The sequence below is a fragment of the Furipterus horrens genome, unplaced genomic scaffold (assembly GCF_987537825.1).
Source record: "Furipterus horrens unplaced genomic scaffold, mFurHor1.1.pri manual_scaffold_8, whole genome shotgun sequence".
Lineage (NCBI taxonomy): Eukaryota > Metazoa > Chordata > Mammalia > Chiroptera > Furipteridae > Furipterus > Furipterus horrens.
Window position 1 is genome coordinate 17,399,123 of NW_028327178.1, and position 23,517 is coordinate 17,422,639.

Consider the following 23,517-nt stretch of genomic DNA (forward strand, 5'->3'; position numbering starts at 1 on the left):
AGGCACAAATTGTCCAACAGCTTTGCTTCCTGTATACAGAATAAGTGAAAGAATAGGGAGCAAAGGGAAGAAAACTGAAAAATTAATTGTTTTATATTTTAAAAGAGAGGATAATATATATTGTATTCTTTAAGTTTTAGTCCTGCTGTTGAGTTCCATTCCCAAACTGATTTTATCTTTCTTTTTGGTATTTTCTTTGTGTCAAAGTATATACAGACATAGTGTTAAAACTTAGAAGTAGTAGATATTTTGAATTTTATTTTTCAATTATAGTTGACATATATTAGGTTCAGGTGTGCAACACAGTGATGATTAGACACTTAAATACCTTACAAAGTGATCGCCAGGGTAAGTCTAGAATCCCCCCACCTCCACACTATACATAGTTATTACAATATTATTGACTATATTTCCTATGCTGTACTTTACATGCCCAGGACTATTTTTATAACTGGCAGTTTGTTTGAAGTACTAGGTTTTAGTGAAAAATAGTGTCTACCCTATTCCTAATCCCAGCTTTCAGCTCTGTTCATGTTTGTAAATGCTTATATTTATTTCTAGATTTTTCAGATTTAGACATTAACTATTCCTAAGATGGAAGATGTTATTAGCTCTTTTTCCTGCACAGATGGTGCTCTCTCTGGGTTGTCAACTCCCTTCGAGCGCATAGATTCTTCCTTCCTTCTTACTGTTTTTGGTTTAACTCAGCTTTTACATTATTATGATTATGTTAACTACTATTCTTAGCTCAGATGAAGTGTATGATAATTGCTTTCCCTTCCTTGTACATGTTTTACTTTTTCTGTAGCCCATCATTGCCCTGTTTTTTATTCATGTACCAATCACTAATGCAACTCCCAGTACTTAGCAGAACGGAGAATCCCCTCTAAATCTATTAAAACATATTGCGTATTTTCTCAGTTTCCCTTTCTTGTCTGACTCCTGTCTTAGTCCCCGTTGCAGGCTTTCCTCAGATGCCTGGTGCCCCTTGCTTATCTGTTCACAGTTAGGAGTGAGGCACTAAAAAGCTGATTGGAAGCTCTGGGTGTGGGCGGAACTTAGTTACTACAACTTGCTCTACATGGTCCATTTCTCTGGGCATCCTCCTCTCTGTAGGCCTTTAGTTTTGTGCTGATCAGTTTCTCAGAGGGGACTCTTCCAGTCTCCTTGACGTTGGGGTAATGGGAGATGGGGCTAGAGGTTTCACTCTTCATGGGGTACAGACATTTTCTTCTAGTTTTCAGTGGGTTTTTTGTGCCATCGTACTTTTCTCCCTATCCTCACTGCCTTTTATATCTTGGCTAAAATCTTCTGAAAAATCTCATAAGTTGCATATATACAGGTTAATTTAATTTGTAAATATTTCACTGTGTCACTTTAACAAGAATGGACTTTTAAAAAATACATAGCCATTATACCATTATCACATCCAATAAAATAATTTTTTAATACTAGTACTTAATTCATTTTCTCCAATTACGTTTAAGATGTCAGTTTGAGGTGGTTGGTTCAAATTAGTTTCCAAAGTCCCTTCACTGTATTTAGTTACTTAGACTTTTTAAAATCTATGACCATCTTTCCCTCCCCCACCTTTTAATACCATTTATTTGTTGTAGAAACTGGGTTATTAGTTTAGTAGAATTTTTTACATTTGGCTTTGGCTGATTACATCATCATGTTATTAAACATGTACTTCAATCCTTGGTATTTCATATACATTAATAATTAGAACAGAGCCTTGATATGATGTAGTAGTATAGCTCTCTTTTAGATTATTGAACTTTTCTACTTTCTTTGTGGCTCTTTGTCGTCCATAGTTATCAGTGAAAGACTAGACTCATTTGTTTTGAACGGTGGTGGGACCTCCCTCAGCAGTTGTGAGTGACAGAGGTCTGCTGTGCTCTGCAGAGGGCATATCTTCTTATTGGAGAAGGTAGGAATCAGCCCAGAAGTCTTTCTTTTTCATGCATAGGTGAGACGTGTATGGCACATTGACTCCCTGAGTCAAGGAGAAAGGCAGTATCGGTGACTTAAATGGAAGAGAACACTGGGGAGTTCTAGTGCTCAGCTGAGCTGTTGCTTTTGCTGCATTTTACCTCCCTCGTTGTGGCAGCCCGGAACTGGCTGCTGCGCGGTCCACTTTTGTCTCTGGCTCTCACTCTGTGATACCCATGTTACAGGCTACAGTGGAACTGCCAGCTTAAGCTAGAAAACAGTTCTTGCTTACTGAGGCCTGGAGGTGAGCTGCCTGCACTGAACAGTCAGGACAGGACACTGGGGCATCTTTTCTTGAAGATCTTGGCTATTTGCATTCTTGACCTTTTTCTGAACACAGCGTGGAGGTTTTCTGTGGTTGTTGGGACAGCTCTACTTTTCAAGAAACTCCTTGGTTTTCTTATTTTTGCTTTCAAACTGCTGAGCTCTGATGGTATTTTTTCTGTCACTCTTGTCCTATGTGCCATACCTCCTTTTTGTCTACTAATGACATTCTTCTCTGTTCCAGAACTGTTTTTTTATTTTTCTTTCGTATTTAAGAAGGAAGGAGGGAGGAGAAGTAAACACATCAGCAGAGTTTGGCTATCTTGGACTGAAAGTCTCACAGTTCACTTTTATATTCTTTTAAACTCAGAGCATGGCCATGGCCCACCTGAAATTATAGAAATGGACAATCCTTTTTTTCCTAAATCAGTCATGTTTACTTAAAATTTTCTTCCCCATTACAGATATTAAAAAATATTACTTGGTATTCAGAACGGGTTTTAACAGAAATTTCACTGGGGAGTCTCCTGATACTTGTCGTAATCAGAACCATTCAGTACAACATGACAAGGACAAGAGTAAGTATTCCATAGCTACTTTTTAATCTTTATGCATATAGTATGGTTAAGACTACAGTTTAAAGCAGCCTTAATATTCAGAGTACCAACATTCTCATGAAATACAGTAGAGAAATACAGATCAGCATATAATCGCTGTATTACATGATCCTAAGGTACTATATATATAGTATCTGTTTCTTAATATTTAATAGATTGTATGATTAGAGAAATTTTACATGAAATTGAAAACAGTCAGTGGAGCACATTTAGATGAAAGATGCTGTATATCTGTGCTGGATCAATAAAACTGATTTGCCTTTCAAAAGCAGCAACAAATTAAGATATGAACATAAGAAAAGATGAATTCAGTTGGGACAGAAAAGTAGAAGAAAGAGAATACTTTAAAGAGTAAAAGAAAAATTTCAACTGGATTGTATTTGCAGTACCTGGGAGCAACTTTCAGTTCCAGTCAATAGAGAAGCCATATACAGAATTCATAACTCAGAGAAATGGTCAAGGTTACTGACCTGTTTTCAATTATTTCCTTCTGTGGGGCTAACGTAGATATATGTCCACAATCTTTTATTTGAAACTATAGGAGCCAGATGTGTTTTAGAATGAAGAATGTTTTGATTTTAGAAAGATAATTATAGTGCATATGCTTACACTGTATGTAACCATTAGGTTCTGGAGCAGCACACTGTAATTAAACATTAATATTTCTGCAGCGAAATACTTCAGTCTTCACCAGGGCAGGGATAATGAAGACCATAAATAGTATCATACTCTTCTGTGCCAGATGTTGCTTCCAAATGTGCAGTGAAAAAACTTTGAACTTTCAGTGCTTTATCGATTTTTGGAATTAGAGAAAAGGGATCATGGACCTGAGCTTTCAAAAATCAATGACAGTCTAGTTTACATTTGCTTCTAATTAGCCTGGTTTAAAATGTAGAGAAGACTTGATGAATGTTTTCAACTTGCTGTTTTCTGACAGGACAAGTACCTTCACACAAATTGTTTGGCAGCTTTAGCAAATATGTCGGCCCAGTTTCGTTCTCTCCATCAGTATGCTGCCCAGAGGATCATCAGGTAAATGTGAGATCCTGACTTTGGCCTTTTGACTGAGCTATTGGAAAGAATATTATGGTGATCCCTTTTAGATATTATCTGCAAGGAGTATCAAATTTTCCTACTTAATTTTTATCACCTTTTTTGGTTGAAAATACCTTGTTCTCCTTTGTTTTTAACCTAACTTTTCAATCAAAATTAATTGTATTCTCATTATTTTGATAACTCTGGTTGTAAGCTTTGTGCGTTAGATTTTTACAGAGGAACAGGTATATTTCTTTGTAAAGCACCCTGAAGTTTAAGTAATTTGTTGAACATTTTATAGAGCATGGCACTACCCTTCTGAGGAGTTACCTGTGTTTATTTTGGAGAATTCATTTTATAGCATATTAGTTATACTGTATTAGTTTTTGTATCATGTTAGTTTCTTTTTATACCATATTCGTTTTCTATTGCTGCCACAAATTAGTGACTTAAAACAACACATTTATTATGCAGTTCTATAGGTCAGAAGTTCAAAAGGGGTCTCATTGGACTAAAATCAAGATATTAGCAGGGCTGTAATCCTTTCTGGACGCTCTACAGGAGAATCTGCTTTCTTGCCTTTTTCAGCTGCTAAAAGCTGCCCGCATTTCTTGGCTCATGGTCCCTTCCTTCATTTTCCAAGCCAGAAACAGTAGGTTGTTGAGTCCCCCTCACATCTCATCATACCTCCTCTTCTAGCTCTGTCTTCCACTTTGAAGATCCTTGTGATTGCCTTGGCCCCTCCCAAATAATCCAAGATAATCTACCCATCTCAAGGTCCTTAACTAAATCATAACTGCAACACCCCTTTGCCATGTAAGGTAACATATGCACAGGTTCAGGGGATTAGGGTGTAGATTATTTTGGGGAGAGTCGTTCTTCTGCCTCCCACAGTATCACCAGACATCCCTCTGTCTCCCCCTTGACCAAAGGCATGCTCTTTAAGGTAGAAAAGCTGATAAACAAAGGACGGATGAATATCTTTTGCAGGGATTTTAACATATGTGGATACTTTTTGATCTTCAGGTAGAATGCTCAGTATTGTACTAGCAGTTCTCAAATAGAACATTTGTTCTATGTCAGTGAAGTCAGATTGTTGCCTTTAATTCTTGCTTTTGGGACAGTGCAGTTTTGACTGTTAGTTTTGGTGTTTCAGTCGTTGGTGGTGATCACAGCTCCATATTACTTTAAACTCTAATCTTACTCCCTGTTGCTTGGTTAGAGCTGTTTATTGACCCGGGCTCATTTTTATCAATCACTCAGAATTAACTTACGGTCTTCCTTTATTTATACTCAGAATATCGCAGAGGATAATTTTTGCTAAATCGAATTAAAATGATCCAATATGATGTATTAAGACATTATAATACTTTATAATACATTAAAACATTGTAGTATATTAATGATAATTAATATATAATTTAGGCCTGGGGTTTGAACTTGAGAGATTGCTCAGTTGATTAACTTGGGACTAACACTCACTTCATAATTTAAAGTAAACATAGTATGTCCTCACACCTCAGATTTTTCCAGGTGTTTGAAAGCTTAGGTTCTAAAAATTAACCTTTGTCACCGTAGTTTATTTCAGCATGACAGATTTAGTGATATCTGTGCTGCTTTGTGGTCTATTTTTCTTTGTGTATATGTGGAGTTTTATAATGGTTTTATGAAGATTTCATTATAAATTAATTTTCCACATCTGATTTGTGAACATTCGGCCTGTTCAGTATGAAAGTGCCAGGTGAACTGGTTCAGAACTTAAGTTCTTATAAAATGCATCAAGCAAGAGTAAATAAAAATTTTCTAGGTATAGGAGTTGGAAAAAAATGCAAATTTAAGCACTGTGCCTAGTTTTCATACATGATGATGAAAGTAGAAAACCAATCATACTTGTAAAAATAAAAAACATAATTTACATTTCTGATTTGGGAATATTTTGATCACATCATCAGTAAGGAGTAGTGCTTTACTTCATTTTAATGGAGTTTTACTTAGTATTATATTAATAAGGAACTGTGTTAAGCAAGGAATATCAAAATTAGTTTTAAAAATGTCTGCCCTCAAGTAGCTTGTACTTCAGTAGCAGAGATATGACCAGGCCCAACATATATTATATACAGCAAAATACCACAAGTATTAGAATGAAAGAAAAGTTGCTATGGTCAGGGTGAGTGGTTGGTTCAGAGAATACAGAGATGATCCCATCTAATTGAGAAATTAGGCGAGGTACATAGAGAGAGATGGCTGTAGGGACCGGCCTGAGAGAGGAAAGCATCAACCAGAACAAACCAGGAGGAGGTGTGGCGAGAGAGCATGGTTTTATTTAGAAAATAACCTACCCCATTCAGGTGGCATGCTGTGGACCTAGACAGGGATTACAGGGGAGAAACCTTAAAGAACCAGCTGGAGCTTCTTGATGGAGGACCTTCACTCTCAGGTCCACAGGTTAGGGTAATGAAAGCAATAGAGAGGAAAGGAGGTCTAATTTTCATTAACAACAACAAAGAAAATGTGAATGAATGAATTGTAAGTGGATTTTAAAAGAAATAATCTAATGTAAACTTATGGAGTCATCAGTTTCAGCAGAGGTGGTACTAGTATGCTCTGTTTGTCACACTGAGGGACGTGCAGTCCTAATACGCTCCCAGGTACTATTAGAGCTTCTGGTCCCAGGGCCACAGTTGAGTAGCCAGTGTGGACCAGAGCATCCACATCATCCTGGAGGGTGATTTCTGTTAGAAGTGCAGAGGGTTGGCCCAGCTTTCCACCTGCTGAATCAGAACCTTCATTTTAACAGGCTCCCCAGATGATTTATACACACATTAAGGGTTGGGAAGCACTTTGAATTTGGGTCTGGAAATCAGGATTTATTCCCATGGAAAATACTTATCTCGAATTGAAAATGGGGCCCAGCTTTTTGTATCTCGAGGAAACTCATTTTATACTTAATGTTTGTGTTTAGGGTGTAGAATTATAAAGTATGATAAGGAATGCATAACAAACACTGTTTAGATGCACAGAAGATTTATTATAGCTGTACAGCTCAAGATTCACCAGATGCTCTAGTAACTCCTTCAAATGAGAAGTAAGCCTTTTCTAAATCCTCTTTAGAAAGAGACCATACAGTTTTGTATCTATCAGTTGCAAAACCATGGATCTTTATCAATGCAAAACAGTAACATATTTCATTGCTGTGAAAATAGGATATGAATAAAGCTTTTAAAACCCTTCTTAGCTGGACATAAATGTAAGGAATGATTTCATATGATGTCTGAACTACTGTTTCATATTTAATGACAACGTGTCTTCCATAAACTTGGTATTCTGGAAGAGTCACGAACATGATTTGGGTTCTTCTCATTTATGAAGACTTTGAATATGCTATAAGCATGGATATTTGATATCATTATTTGGGACTAGGCTTATTAATTCAATTAAAGACATTTATAAAAGTAGACAATGTGTAAGGGATTGTTGTGGGTTACAAGCATATCATTACTTCCTGCCTTTAGGACTCCTCCTATTGCCTCTTATGTTCTTCCATCACTGGCTTGTTCCTCTGGCTCCTCCCACACACTCGGCTTAACAGATACTTTCTCTGATCTTTCACCCCAGATGGTTTTCTTCTCCTTTCGCTCATTTTCCCTGGGAGTTCATATATATGCCTGTGGCTTCATCTGCTGTGCACTTATATATGGGAAACCATCCAGATCTACATTTATAATCCTGATCTTTTTCTTTGTTTTTGGAGGCAGGCAGTGTAGTACAGTGATTCAGACCACAAGCTAAGTTTGGGATGTCAGCTTTAAAGCTTACTAGCTGTGGCATCTTAGAGAAGTTACTGTACTTCTCTGTGCAGCAGTTTTCCCATTTCTACAGCTGGGTGATAGCAGTTGCTGTTGTATCTTGATGGAGATGGTGAGGATTAAGTGAGTTAGAAAACATGCCTGTGGTGACCTGGTTTCTCTCAGAGGTGGGTGTGAGGGAGAGTCAGAATCTTGACCTTGTGACACACTGGCCTGCAGTTTCAAGGCCTGTTGTTTAAGCAAAGTAGTAATTACTGGAGATAAAAGATTTGTCCCATATTTCTTTGCATTACTTTACAGAGAGTAGCTCTCAGGCACACAACAGACTTTTAATAGATGCAATACTTAGTGACTTATTCTTAGAAGATGGGCTGGTATTTGGGATTTTAAGCTTAGTTCTGGCACGTGCGATTCTGAGACTTCACAGACGTTGGTTCAGCTCTGGCTGTGTTCTGCAGATACCTGCTACTTTTTGAAATGAGTGAAGTTGATAACAATGTAAGACATTATTGAAAGCCTCCTGGTTTTTCAAACTTCTTGAGAATAAAATATTATAAAACATAGATTTTTTAATGAAACTATTCATAAGTGAAGTATTTTTTGTAAAATCCAATTATGTAATTTAAGAATTTAAAAATTCTTCAACCCATAATTTATTTTATTTTTAAAAAATATTTAATGATTTTATTTATTTTTAGAACGAGGAGAAGGGAGGGAGGAAGAGAGGAACAGAAACATCGATGTGCGAGAGAAACGTCAATTGGTTGCCTCTCGTATGTGCCCCAATCGGGGACCAAACCTGCACCCAGGCATGTGCCCTGACCAGGAATTAAACCCGTGACCTTTCACTTTGCGGGACAACACCCAGCCAACTGAGACACACTGGTCAGGGCACAGTCTGTGATTTATGCTTTCGCCCCTTCTAGCATTAACAGCCACCAGTAGGGAAGACGTACGCTTCAGCTTTTAACCAGGTTCACTGCTGTGCACTTGGTCTTGCCCCACGCTGGCCGTTCTTGTTCTGCGCTACACATGTAATGATACACATTCTAGTCACCCAGCATTTTTCTGAAGACTACAAACAGGTTTGTTATTTAGCTTCTCTATTTTGGACAAATATAGATTTTTTTAGAATGGTACTTGGAATCAAAAAAAGATAGATAATTTGTTTTTTGGTAATACTTTCTAGTATTAGCCTACCTCATCAGGCTTCCTTACTTCTTCTGTCCCCACTGAATTGTTCTCATGGATTGAGTTTTTTGGTTTTTTTGAACCAAATACTATATTAAACTGAGAACATACAAGAGAACATTAAGAAGCAAAATGACTTGTTTGTAGTTGGGATAAATTTATGTTACACAACATAAAATATTCAAATATGTAATATATTAAGACACCTGGTTATTTCTCTTGGTTATGATACTTCAGGAATACTTTTTTGCATTAAACATAAGGTCCATGTCATGATAAATTCATACCTGTCACCTTCAGTGTCCACCACTTATCTCTTTTTTGCTACGTTTAAAACTAGTAAAGTCTGGAGGTTTATACAACTTAGGGTGTTGGTATTACACAGCTGGTAAGTGGCTCTTCCATGCTTGTCCAGATTAAAAGCCACTGCACTGTCACAGCAAGACTGGCAGAACTTTGTATCCTAGAGGAGTTCATCTGCCATGGGCCATGGATTTGAACTCTCAGGGTTTTCTGAAGGGGATGGTTCCGTGCCGTCTAAGGGGGCCAAGCCCATGTCCATGGTCCCCTGCCCCTTGTTCCACGTGAAGTACCTAAAGTTACAGAAGGAAACTCTGAACAGCTCTTTTTATTTTTCCTTTTTCACCCCGTAAACTGACTAATTGGCAAAGGTGTGAATGTGTTCAGATGTTGTGTATGGGTAGTTTCCTGGGAAATAAACATGGAAAAGAGGACAAGAGCTGTGTGTCTTTTAGCCCAAAACTCTAATATATCTGTCTTACATCTAATGCTTGATGTTAGAGTTTTAAAAATTCAATGAATACTAACTGAGCTTTTGCTCTATGTCTATTACTATAAAGTACTCTTTTTTTTTTTAGTTTTTTAAATTGTTGTTCTATTACAGTTGTCCCATTTTTCCCTCGTTGCTCTCCCATGCCCTGCCTGCCCCCACCCCTCTCCCACAGTCAGTCCCCAGCCTGCTGTCCATGTCCCTGGGTCATTTATACTAGTTCCTTGACTAGATCCTTCCCCTTCTTTCCTCCTTTCTCCTCTTCCCCCTCTGGTCACTGTTGGTTGTGAAGTACTCTTTTTTCTTTTTTACAATTTTATTTATTTCTTTATTTTTAGAGGGGGGGAAAGGAGAAAGAGAGGGAGAGAAACATCACTGTGTGGTTGCCTCTCACGCACCCCCAACTGGGGACCTGACATGCAACCAATCATGTGCTCTGACTGGGAATCAAACCAGTGACACTTGGTTCGCAGGCTGAAATACTCTTTTAATTTGAGAGTTTTTACATTTGAACTTGAGACTGACATCGTCATTCATTGTAGCAGTTGTGTTAGTTATAGTCATGTTGCTTTTATTTTTTTTTTAAACTTTAACTTCAATCTTATTTCTAATGTTGCTGTAGTCAGGAAATTGTTTCCTAGGGAAGGAATTACCTTATATTAAGCATTATAACAAATAAACAGTTTAGTCTCTTCCCAAAATCTTGGTAAGTTAATTTCTGTTTTCCATCTCTAAAGTGATTGTATGACACCTATTTTACGTGAGTGTTGCAAGAGTTAATAATGGCTTGTGAAGTCTTTTGCAGCTCTGTTTCTTTTCTGTTACAGTATTATCACATTTTTGAAATAATTTTAATCTAAACATAAATCTAGATAACATCTCTACAAAATACTTCTTAGTGTTAATATTCCTAGATATTGACTTCTTGCCAAAAAAGGATCATCAATTTGCCTATATTTACCAAACATTTCCCTAAATGAAGACCTCACTGAATATAGAATGAGCGTTTTTAATAATAGTATGTTTTATTTTAGATCGGTAGGAGGTCTGAGCAATGGTTTCGCAATGTAAATACTTCAATTAAACGTACAGGATTTATTTTTTTAAAGATAGAATTAACTTGTTCTTGCTGAATGCATAGGCAGTAAGGAAGTTTCGGTTTCCCTTTGGTCTTTGCTGATCCTTGTTTGATCTTGGCATAGCAGTAGCCAAGAAAGGAAGGAGGAATGTTTTGCCTTAAAAATCTGGCTTCCTGCACTTCCTACAGTGGTACTTTGAAGGTAGCTGATTTTTTTAGAAAAACCTGACATGACTTGCTCTTTAGTTTAGCTTTTTTCTTAAGAAATTATATAAAGAGCATTTAGACTGGCCCCCAGTTGAAAATTTTAAGTTTCCAATAGAAAATTTCTAACTCTACAGAGATAGCCATGAATTATTAAGTCCTGGCTCCTGTCGACTACTGTGAAGGACCTGAGATTTTTACCCTACTTTCAGGCTAACAAATTAGACCGCCACAGTTGTGTGGATCCTGGTAGAGACTCAGGTTTCTGGGTCAGAGACATAGGAGAGTTAATTACACACAGTGGCAGTGGAGCCAGAGTGTCTTCATTTTTTTCTGTGGTTCCTTGTGGCCACTGGGCAATGTGATCAGGGCCAGCTGACATCTGCACATGCAGTCGGTTGTAATTACGGGAGAGAAACCCTGCGCTTGGGAAGCCCCAGTCATTTTTAAGCAGACTTTAAGCGAACCCGCCCAACCTTTGTTTTGCATTGAGACATCTTTAATATATTTGAGAGCAAACTGCTCTCTGCTCTAGAGGGAGACACTATCTTTGCTCCCTGTGTCTGTTCACTCTACAGCATTCATGAAAAGATAGATTAGAGCACAAGGCTGTGAATGCCTGTGCTTTTAAGACGTGCAGAAACACGAAAGACCCGTGGGAATTGTCTTTACCTAGTGTGTGTTTCTAGTGCCGGTTGAAAAAACATGCCACTGTGTCTTAGGGTAGCTAGTTGATACTGCTCTGGGTGTTATACCGCACTCGCTGAAGCGTTGGATTTACGTATCTTAGCGGGAGGGGCAGAGGATTGCATGGCCTCACTAGTCTCTGCTTTGTCCACATGCCGTAATGAAGCTCCTGCTCAGGCGTCGGTGTCATTAACGCAACCCATAAAGCCTTTTTTCTGAGTGGCTTTGACATAACCAGAATATTTTTGTTTTAAGCAGAAATCATAAAATTATAGGTTTGGAAGGACATTTAAAGAACATCTAAGACAAGTTTGCACATTTCACATGTGGAAATATTGAAACCTAGAGCTGTTATGTTACCATCTGAGTGAGCACCATTATGGAAGCAGGCACAGGAATAGAGTCTCCCAGCGCCTTGTGTGCTGTTCTTTCCAGAACAATTTTACATAATTGTGATAACCTGACATGTTACAAAATGCTAAGGCCAGAGAAGAGAAATGATGTGACTTCAGTAAAGGAGTTTCTTGATGAATTGTACATACTCCATGTCTTTGTAAAAATCACCTTTTGCAAGACAAAGAAAAACGGGTTGAGGTCACAGGAGAACTGGGAGTAACCAGAAAGGCGAAGACATTTTAAATGACGCACGTGTCCAGAATCAGATGGGCAGGTGCGGGGACAAGCAAAGAGGAGGGATGTAGGGGTCATTGGGAGAATGTAGCTGCTGAAAAGGCAGGGGAATAAACACCCCATATCAAACACAGTAATGAGTGTCTGAGCATTTATTGTGTGTTTGTCCGTTTGATGAGCCTCAGTTTTCATTTACAAAATAGGGATATCCTCTAAGGTCTGCTCTGAGGAATAAATGAGTTATTATTTGTGAAGCACTTAGAATACAGTCTTTTGAGTAGCAATCATCTAGTAATTTCAGAGGAAAAGAATCTTCCTTTTAAAGGATAGACTGACCATTCCATCTCTTGTTTGTGGTAGCTCAGTAGATACTTGAATGAACAATGAAATTCTGACATGCCAATTCTATTAAAATAAATAGTTACAATCTACTGGCTGTAGGTGAGGGGGAAACAGCATGTCTTCCAGACTACCTTTTTTTTGGTACAGCTAGTGTCTGCCATACTCTACATACTGGGCCCTAAACAGGGTTATTCATGTATCTGATGATGTGGGTATGATCATTTCCATTTTATAGTGAAGAAACTACATCTCAGGGCAGCAGTTCATATAAGGTCACCTTGATGGACGGTGGCAGTGCTGGTATTTCAGCCTTCATCTGTCCTTCAGCCACAGTACCGTATTACCTTTTATTGTCAAGAGCTTCTTATAAATGGAGTTTTAAACTAAGAGCATGCAAATAATTTGTGTACATTTCTATTTTGCATCATGCTTTGGGTGAGTTGTTGTCCACCTTTCTAAGCACATGAGAGTCAAGTCCTGTGGAGAATGAGATGAGTGATGATGTTTACTTCTCCTAAGGATGGCACATAGTCGGTGCTTTTTTGACGTACAGGAGAAGAGGTCATTGATGACAAATTTATATACATGTACTTTCTCGGGAGCCTGGGTTGACAAAGATCTGAGGCGCCTTCTGGGTTTAAGGCCCACAGGTTAAGAAAAACTACTATAGGCACCTAATACAACATTTCAACAGGATTTAGGTGTAGTTTTTCCACCTAAAATGTGCCTGTTTTGTTACCTTCATTAGTGAAAATGAAGATCATATTGAAGTGTGAGAACATTGATATTGTTTGCTTAATAAACTTCCATGAACCCTTTGGTTCAGGACTCAGAAAGGTGCACAACTCTCATTATTTACTACCTGATGTGGACATAATAATGACACCTTAGTACATAAGATAAGGACCTTTACATTATTACATATTTCCCATTTAGATTCACTCAGCCTTAGATAAGTCACTGGGATTCTAAATCGACATTCTGAGAAACTTTAGTAACTGGTCGTAATAATGTTTTTCTTCACCGAGTATTTTATAACATGCCTTTTTTTTTTTTTTACAACAGTTGTAGGTACTTAGGGGTCATTTAATCATTTAGCAAATATTTTTTATATGTGTGCCATGTGTCAGACATTTGCAGTCATTGGAGATTCGTGTGATAACTCGTGTCCTGTGTTCAGAGAGCTTTTAGTCTGCGGGAGTCAGCGGACCGATAACCACTGAACACTGTGGCTAGTGCTGAGGAGTATGACCAGGGAGAAAGCAGACAGCGTCCCTGAAAGCCACTGAAGCCTCCACCGGGGAGGCGGGACTTGAGTTATATCTTAAAATAGAAGCAGTTATTTCCTCTTAAATTGGTGATAAGGGAGGTGTCTTTTTTCTCCATCTCTCTGGCTTCCAGTCCTTTTCTAACCCTCCTTTAGAAACCTTAGGTAGGGTCTTGCTTGTATGAATAGGGTTCCCTTTTGGCTACTCACAGAAAAACTCACAAAACTTAACATCCTCTAACTCAGCTCCCATAAGAAAGTGATAAAAATCAATATCTATTAAAATAAAAACTACTGGAAAAGCTATATGCCATGCTGACGTTAGTCCAATTTTAGTTTGTTACTCAGAAAACTTTTCAGTTTGTGTTACAGTGGTCAGATGATTGGAGTACTCAAATTACTTTAAAATTTAGTTTCACTAAAGAGGCCCAATAGATCAGCTGGAGTGGGATGGGAAGAGGTGAAGAAAATGTGGGGTGTGTGGTGGTAGTGGGAATACAGTTAGCTACTAGCATGGAAGGGAGTGTCCTGAACCTGGGATTCTGTACATTATTAAATTAACTAGGGTCAGTAGATAAACTTTCAAGTATCATTTAGAAGCTTTTCAAACGAGTGATCTTGTATTCCCTTTTTGATTTGTAAAACTCAAAACCTATTTAAAGAGAATACTCTAATGAACTTCGAGATTCCCATCATGTAACTTCAACAAATACATCACTTCATGCCCAACTTGATTTTGTTTATATCTTCACCTTTTCCTCCCGACTCTGGGTTATTTTGAAGCAATTGCTGACATCATTTCATCTATCAAAGTTGCATTATGTAAATGGATAAGTTGTTATGATTTGGTCCTTCCACTAGTTGTAGAGAGAAAAATAAAGTGTTGCCAATATCATCTAAAATATGGGCATTTGCCATATTTTTGGTCCTGAGTCATTCAAAATCCAGTCCAGGGCTTAACTGTGACACACACAGTGCTAGTCGCTTTTATGTGGAAGCTGTTTTATTTCACTATGACTGTAGCCCTGTATGAGGTATATAATTTCTGTTTTTTAGATGAGGAGACTGAGGCTCAGAGAGACTGTGAAACTTATTCAGGGCCTGACAGCCCACAGTGCAGTGGAGCTGAAATTGGAATTGTTCTTCTCTTTATGGAAGACCTGACATTGATAAATAGTGACAAATATAAGCAGATGTCAGCCACTTTAAACTCAGTTATGAATGAGTGGAATGCCCACTGTGGAGGGTTTTCTCAGTCTTCTTTCTTGTGTTACACCGGTGCAGAGGGTCTTCAGCTATGGTCCGCAGACCACAGAGGCTTCATGGCGCTTAAGCTGATGTTATAACAAGACATCATTCGTCATTTGCACAGTGCTGACATTTGCACCAGTGTTTTCAAAGCAGAGTCGGGTTAAAACCACTGACACCTTTGCATAAACCAAGGCAGTGGCACCAAACTGTACTAGTAATCACTGTATTTTTTACAACCATACACTTGCAATGAAAAAAATTTCACTTTGATTGTGAAAGTTCTTGATGAAACAGTAAAAATGATTAGTTGTAATAAATCTTTACCTTTGAATAAGTGTCTTTAGTATTTTGTGTAATAAAACTGGAGGTTCATATAAAGCACTTCTATTGCATATTAAACTATAGGGATTGTCTTGAGAAAAAGCACATGTGTGGTTTTCACAAGCTGAACTAGCCACTTTGGGGGGATACCATTTTTATGTGAATGAAAGAGTGGCAATCTGTGGATATTTAGACTTGGCAGACATGATCTTGAAAATAATGTGAGCCTGTCACTTCAAAGAAAACAACAGTTAGTCTGCATTGCCAATGGTAAAATTGGAACTTACAAGCAAAAATTAGAATTTTAAAAAACTTGTATTGACATCATAAGTTTGACAGCTTTCCAACAATTAAAGACTTTTGTGATGAGATCGATGAAGACATTAATAACTGTTGGATTTTTTTGGACAGCGTGTGATGAAATGTGTCAACATTTGGAAGAGCTTCATAACTCAGAAAAGTGTCCAAAGCATGAAGTTACAAAATTAGGCATGGGTGAAAAGATTCATTAAAAGTACAAAATAGACCAATGGGTCTTAAATGCAACAGACAAAAAGGTTTTTGTTAATGGTTTCTGATTCCACATTTTAACTAGTCTAAGAAGCTACCACTTGAGTTTTTTGTACTATTAAAGAAGACCTACAATTTTCTGTAAAGGGCATTAAAATACTCCACCCTTTTTCAAGTACATATAACATGAGGCTGCATTTTTTTCACCTGCTTCAACTAAAACAAGATTGACTTAAGAAGCAGAAACCAGGATCTGTTTTCTATTAAGCCAGACAGTAAAAAGATTTGCAGAAATAGAAAATAATGCTACTTGCCTGACATTTTCTGTTTTGTTTTGGAAAAGAGTTATTTTTCATTAAATGTTATTTTTGTTAACATGTAATGTTCCTTAGTATGTTTAAATGAATTAATAAGCATTTTAGATTTTCTCAGTTTTAGGTCTACTGTAGTTAATGTTTGTAAGTATAACGAGTACATTAAAAAGTCCTTTGGGGTCCTCAATTTTTTTTAAGAGTCTAACAGGTCCCTGAGAAAAGTTTAAGAACTACTGCTCTAATGTCCTGTGAGAGGATGGGGTAGAGATAGTGAAGATATTGTGTCTGTATTATGAAATTCACTGTATATACTTTTAAATATCTAGTATTTCTGAATTAATTATACCCTTACTTCCTTCCATCAATATAATCAATAGTTAGCTGTGTTTGTATTATTCATGCTTCCATTTAATAAATATTTATTGAGAACATAGTTATCAGGGGTTGGAAGAGAAAGGGGAGATACAAAATAGATGAATCATGTTTATTCCCTATAAAAGCGCATGGTCTTTATCTTTAAAAGTCATAAGATGGGCATGTTATCATACTAAATTGTCTTAGAAGTTTGTTGCTCATCTTACCTGGGTGTGGCTATAAAACTAATTTGTTCTGGTTGTCTATTGCTGTGTAACAAACCTCCCTAAAACTTAGCGGCTTCAAACACGATCTATAATGCTCTCTCAGCATGCCGTGGATTGCTTGCTTACCTGAGTGATGTTCACCTGAGGTTTCTTACAGGCTGCAGTCAGACAGCAGCGGGGTTGGGTGTCCAGTAGGCCCCCCTCTCCTGGCAGGAAGTTAGGATCAAGTGTCAGCAGGGCAGTCTGATGAGATGTTGGCTGCAGCAGCTCATTTTTTTTTCATGTGGCCTGTTCATGAAGCTTGGTCTTCTCACAAGTTCCCAGGAGGGATACTCCCCAGAAGGCCATCCGAGAGTTACAGAAACTGTAGGGTTTCTTATGCCCTAGCTCAGCTATCCCAGAAATTGCTTTCACCACATTTTGTTGGTCAAAAGCAGGTCACAGAACCAGCCCAGATTCAAGAGGAAGGGACCACAGGAGGACGTAGACACTGGGAGGCTTGGTTCTCCTGTGGCCATTTTCGGATTCTAGCTGCCACAAGACTGTCAAGACTATTGAGTTATGTCATAAATTAACACTCATTATAGCGGGAAAGTGAACAATTACATTCATTCTAAAAGTCTAGGCTTAAACTAAATGTCTAGATTTCTATTCAAAATAGAAAATTCAGCTGAATCTATTTAAATGCTGTCTTTGCATTTTTCTTCCATGTGTTTAATTTACATGTGACATAAAAGTTCTCTTTCCTGACTTCTGCCCGGATTCAGTTTCTTCTGTTCAGAAGACAGTGTCCACTTTCCAGTCATGGTGTCTTTACCTGTAACAAGTGGAGCAGGGTTCTGCCCTGTGCATGCCTGTCTGTGGTGCTGGACTTGTCATTGGGCTGAGAAAATGCAGGGCTGTGTTACCCTGCGGCAGTGTGACTGGCTGGATGTTCACCCTGACAACGGCAAAGCTAGGTCTTTACAAGTGAGGTTAGGGGCAGCATTCCATTTGGAGAGTGGAGCTCAGAGATTGCTTGGAAGTGGCGTTTATGCAGCAGTCACGCTGTCTCCACTTCGGTTAATGTATGTGCTGTGGCTTAAAGACCTGGCGGAGGAAATTTGACGAGGGGCAGGGGTGGGGCCGGGGGTGGGGGGGTGCTTTAGCTAAAGCTTCCCTTGGTGGTGCTGTTGTGCTATAAACTTCCAAAGAAAACATCTTTTAGGTGCCCCCTGTTTTTAAGCAAACATTTTATTGGATACCTAAGGAGCACCAGGCCCTGTGCTGGGCTTAGGGGAGCTAATAGGACTCAGCTTTTGTCGCCGTAGTCTAATCCTGGCTATTCACTTTCCTGGCGTTTTCTCAAAAGAGAAAATAAGCCAGGCCCATCACTGCCTGTAGACACCCGCCCTGCAAGTAGTAACCAGTTTGCCTAAAAACACTGTGTTTATAAATTCATAATTTCTAAAGTTACACAAAAGGGTATCAAGTAGCCCTTCAATATATTTTAAAAATGGTCTATTCCACTCTAATAAGAAAAATACAATTTATAACTACACTGAGATGCCATTTTCCCTCTATCAGATTTAAAAAAAACTCTGTTTGGTTACATATGTTGGTGTGAAAATAGATACTCTCAAACTTTGCTGGTGGGAGTGCAAATTGATATATCTCCTGTAAAGAACAATGTCGCAATATCTGTCTAAATCCAAATCCGTGACCCTACAGTCATACCTGCATTTGTGCAAAATGACAATGTACAAGTTTATTTTGGCAGTATTTTTTATATAATAGCAAGTAGTTGTAGAAACAACTCAAGTATCTATCAATTGACTTATTTAAATAAATAGGATACACTGATGCAATGGATAGTGTGTAACTGTAAAAACAAAACAAAACAAAACAAAAAAGAGTATGGGTACTAATAGAAGGTTCTCCAAGATATTTATGTGGAAAAAGCAAGACACGGAATAGTTTGTGTAGTATGGATTAGTATATGTAAGGGAATAAATAATATATATTTGCATTTGTCCTTATTTACATGTAAAAACTCTGGGAAGATACACAAAAAAAGTGATAAAAATGATTATGGAGTGAGAGGAAAGCAAGACTTGCCACTGTAAATGTTTCTCTTTCCATCATCACGTAAGCACCAAAGGGCCAGGGATCTTTGTATTATTCATGAATGTATCCCAGGTACCTGTAACAAATTAACTTAACTGCCTAAAACAACACAAATATATATATATGTATATATATATGTATTCTCACAGTTCTGTAGGTCAGAAATGCGGGTAGGCTCAGCTGGTTTCCCTGCTCCAGGTTTCACAAGGCCAAAATCAAGATGTTGACCTGCTGGGCTCTTACAAGAACTCTCTAGGAAGAGTCTGTTTCCAGGCTCTAGGTTTTTGGCAGAATCCAGTCCCTTGTGACGGTGGAACTGAGATCCCTGTGATGGTAGAACTGAGGTCCCTGTCGCCTGGCACTCCGTTGGGGGCTGCTCTCAGCTCCTAGAAGTCTCTCTGTGGTCCTTGCTCTGGGCTCCTACAGCTCAGAGCCCAGTGGCACAAAAAATGCTTCTCAGGCTTGGAATCTCTCTGATTTATTCATTTGCCACATCTCTCTGACTCTAGCCAGAGAAAATTCTCTGCTCTTAAGGGCTCGTGTAATTAGATTATGCACATCTGCATAGTTCAGGATAATCTCTGTATTTTAAGATCTATAGTCTTCATTACATCTGCAGATTTCCTTTTGACTGTGTTCACAAGTTCCAGGGGTTAGGGCATCAGCATTTTTGGATAAACTCCTCTCAGTGTATCTCTACCCTCCGTAGGGTCTGAGCTTCCTTGTTATGGCCCCAGTTAGCAGCTGAGTCCAAGCCACAGGATCGAGCAGGAGATGAAGAATAAAAGGCAACACAAGGCACCAAGGAAGGTTTCCAGAAGCTGCCAAGAGATACTTAAATCTCATTAAGTCAGAACTTAGTCACGGGACCACATTTAGCAGCAGTGGAAGCTGAGAAATGTTTTTATTCATCGCAGCCATGTGTCCCACGAAAAAAATCTGTTAGTGTAGAAATAGATCACTGGGGACAGCCAACAGCCCCTGCCCCACCAAGTGCCTTTTTTCTAATCATTGAAAAACCGCAACATTAGCACAACTGCTCAGCTGTGGGAGTGCACCGGCAAAGGTTTCCTGGGCAAGCTAAAGGTGCTTTGGGGCAGATTGATGAGAAATCCTTAAAGAAGCAGTGTAATTTGACACCAGAGTACAAAGTTTCTATATCTAGAATCTAGAAGAGCTTCTAGCCTTGATTTATTTTTTTATTCTTGTGTACCTGGCACAGTGCTTTTACAGAGTAGATTTTAGTAAATATTTTTGGAATGAATTAAAATGTTACTAATGTGATATTTGGAGTGAGATAAGGTATTTCATGGAGCTATAGTGGATTCTTTTTAAAAATGCAACTTTTCTGTGAAACATATTCCTGGATATTGTGTTGAATCCACACTAGAAACTCTCATGCTATATAACCAGTGAATCCATTTTTGCATTATATGGGTCTTTAATTCCTACAGCATCTAAATATTTTATCTACTGAAAAAAATGTGAAAATGCAGTTTAGGAATAATAAATTTATTTTTAATCCAATAGAATTTCTATGTGGCTTACTATAATATAAGACACAAAGTTTTATAGGAAGATAGAAGGAAGTGGGGGGTAATCCTAACCTCGGATAAAATGGAGTACATGACATTTAATCGAGATCTTAAAGGATAAATAACATTTCAGCAGGTAAAGGTAGAGGAAGAGGAAAATCACAAGTGTAACTGGCAAGGAAGAAGAATTTAGAAAATATATAGAACTACCTGTTATTACAGAAGAATTACTCTTTTATAACGTCTGACGTTTTCTGGTCTGCAGCCTCATTCCTTTTCCTGTTAGCAGAGGTACACTCAGGTATAGATTCTGTCAATTTTAGGAATCACGTTGATGTGGCCCACTCCAAGACTGGTTTATTGCTTCAGTCTAGACTTCGACTTTGACTAAGGTTCTTCTGGTAACTTTTCGCTCTGAATAAGCTAGTGCAGTGTGAGGCATTTTACTGGCTATTTATACCACTCGAGTTGGACCTACACTGCCGCTAACTCTAAGGAACCAGATACAAATAGATTCGCCCCACCCTGTTGTTCTGCAAAGTGGCCTGCTGATGCTAATGAATAAAAGGGGTGTGGTAGTTATGTCATGTATTTCAGTGTTTCACATGGAATAGTGTAACTGTGACCTACATTTCACCTTAACCTGGGGAAGGACTAAAATAATTTAAGCTCTTCAGCCATGGTTGCAGACCTCTGGAGGCATCACAGGAGAGATTGAGGGGACATTAAATCCAGCCCCTCCCAAATCCCAGACTCTACGACTCCAATTTTTTGTTTGTTCTCCTGTAGACCTGTCGTTTTCCTTGCTGGTGGCAACACACGCAGCTAGGCCTCTTAGGGGGTCCTGCTCCTCCCGGAGCAGCTATGCTCTACTGTCACCCATGTTACATGTTGCACTTTCACAGCAGATTCCGTTTGAAGAAAGGATTTCACTGCTTTAAATACACGCATACATACATGCCTCCACAAATAAAGAACCAAGGTGAACATTAGGAAACACATCTGTAATAACAAGATAATGAGATTGATCTTTGGATTTCTCGAAGCTTCTCAAAAACAGTGTATTTTCTTAAGGTGTTATATCTAAAAGATAGATACTATACACTAGAATAATACACTAAAATAATAGCATTATTTTAGTATCATTAGTGAAGTTAGTTTTAAAAAATAATAGGTTCATTTGGTTATTTAAACTGTGCTTTTTCTTATACAATAGTGCCCCCCCTTGCCACAGCCAACTGTAGTCTTAAAACATAAAATGGAAAATTTCAGAAATAAACAATTTATAAGTTTTAAATGGCATGCTGTGCTTAGCAGCTCGATGCAGTCTTGCACTGCCCCTGCTCCATCATGCCTGGGACATCAAACATCCTTTCGTCCTGCAGATCCACTCTGTATATGTCACCTGCCCATTAGCCACCCCGTGGCTGCAGCCCCCGAAGGTCCGTAGTGGCCTAACGCTGCCTCGCCATGCCTGCGTCGCTCACTTCACTTCAACGCCTCATGTACAATAAGAGAGACGACATTCCTGTAATTTTCATTGTAGTATGTTGTTATAACTGTTCTGTTTTATGTTGTTAATATTTTACTGTGCCTAATTACAAATTAAACTTTATCATAGGTATGTACGTAAAGAAAAAAATGTCCGCAATTTCAGGCATCTGGGTGTCTTGGAACAGAGGAGGGGAAACTACTATATCTGTAATGTAGAAACATTCTCTTTTGCCTTATGTTATTTCTACATATAGGTTTGAGTTTTTCTACTTGGTTCTATTATTTCTTTGTTTTCTGCCTTCTACAGAATTTTATCTACTAGCAGAGAGAATGTAGATTCTTATGGCAAAAATCTGTTTTATTAATTATAAGGGATAGGCCTCAGGCTACAAAACCAAATATAATGAGCGTTTTGAATTAAATATTTAGTGTTTCATTGACTATTTCCTCCTACTTCCATTAAGACCTCTAGAAATAATTCTTCACTAACAAGCCTTTGGTTTGTTTTGGACCAATACACATATTGATGTGGAGTGAGCTATTGCTGTAGTACTTAGGGTGTGGTAAGCTTTTCTTGATAACTTACCCTAACTTCAGTATAGTTTACTTTTGGTGGGAAGTTACATTTCTGTCTCTGCACAAAACACTTCATTTGTTCCCATGTATCTGGTGGTAGTACTGTTTTGAGAAGAGTAAGAAATTTTTTATGATAGCATGGAATAAGAAAGTATAAGTGTGCAGAGAATATAAAGGGTTTGATATTAAAGGTTTTTACTAAGACAAGTGGTCTGTGTTTGAACAGTATGTACAGAACTGAGTTTAGGCTCTGTAACCTCATTTTCTTCTTCCCTTGAATACAGTTGGTTTATGTGACTAGCACAGGCTAACGTTGCACCATAGACGATTAGTAGTTTTCATTTTTTAGGACAGTTAAGAATTTTATTTTATTGTATACAGAACATTTCCCTTTTCCGTGCATATAGTTCTTTGGATTGACAGACACATCTAGTGGTGTATTACCATCATAGCCAGAATAAAGATAAGCTCATCTCCCTGAAGACTCCCCTGCGCAACTCTGTTGTCATACCCTTCCAGGCACCTGATCCCCATTCTATTCCTATAGTTCTTTTCTTTTCCAGATTGTCACGTAGATGAAATCATACAATAGGTAGTCTTTTCAGTCTAGAGATTCATCCATTTTGGTGTATGTGCCGTTCCTTTTTTATTACAGAGTAGTATTCCATTGTATAAATACCACCATTTATTTATCCATTTAGCAGTTGAAGGACACATGAATTGTTTTCATTTAGTGGCATGAAACTGCTATAGAAAATTTTGTGGAACGTGTGTTTTCCTTTTTCTTGGGTAAATGCCTAGAAATAGTGATTTGGGGTCATATGGTAAGTGTATGTTTAACTTTATAAGAGACTGCCAAACTCTTCCAGAGTGACTCTACCCTGTTGCACTTAAAAAAAACTCAAAGTTTGAGAGTTTCTGTT

General features: G+C 38.1%; 1 protein-coding gene across 4 annotated transcripts in view; it reads left to right on the forward strand.

The window, feature by feature from the left end:
* DYM (dymeclin) overlaps window positions 1-23,517 on the forward strand; it is a 268,960-nt gene that overhangs the window by 112,417 nt on the left and 133,026 nt on the right. For all 4 annotated transcript variants that reach the window (XM_090285536.1, XM_090285535.1, XM_090285537.1 and 1 more), the window contains 2 exons: window positions 2,724-2,837; window positions 3,814-3,908. In XM_090285536.1, coding sequence (XP_090141662.1) covers window positions 2,724-2,837; window positions 3,814-3,908 — 209 coding nt within the window. The remainder of the gene's footprint in view (window positions 1-2,723; window positions 2,838-3,813; window positions 3,909-23,517) is intronic.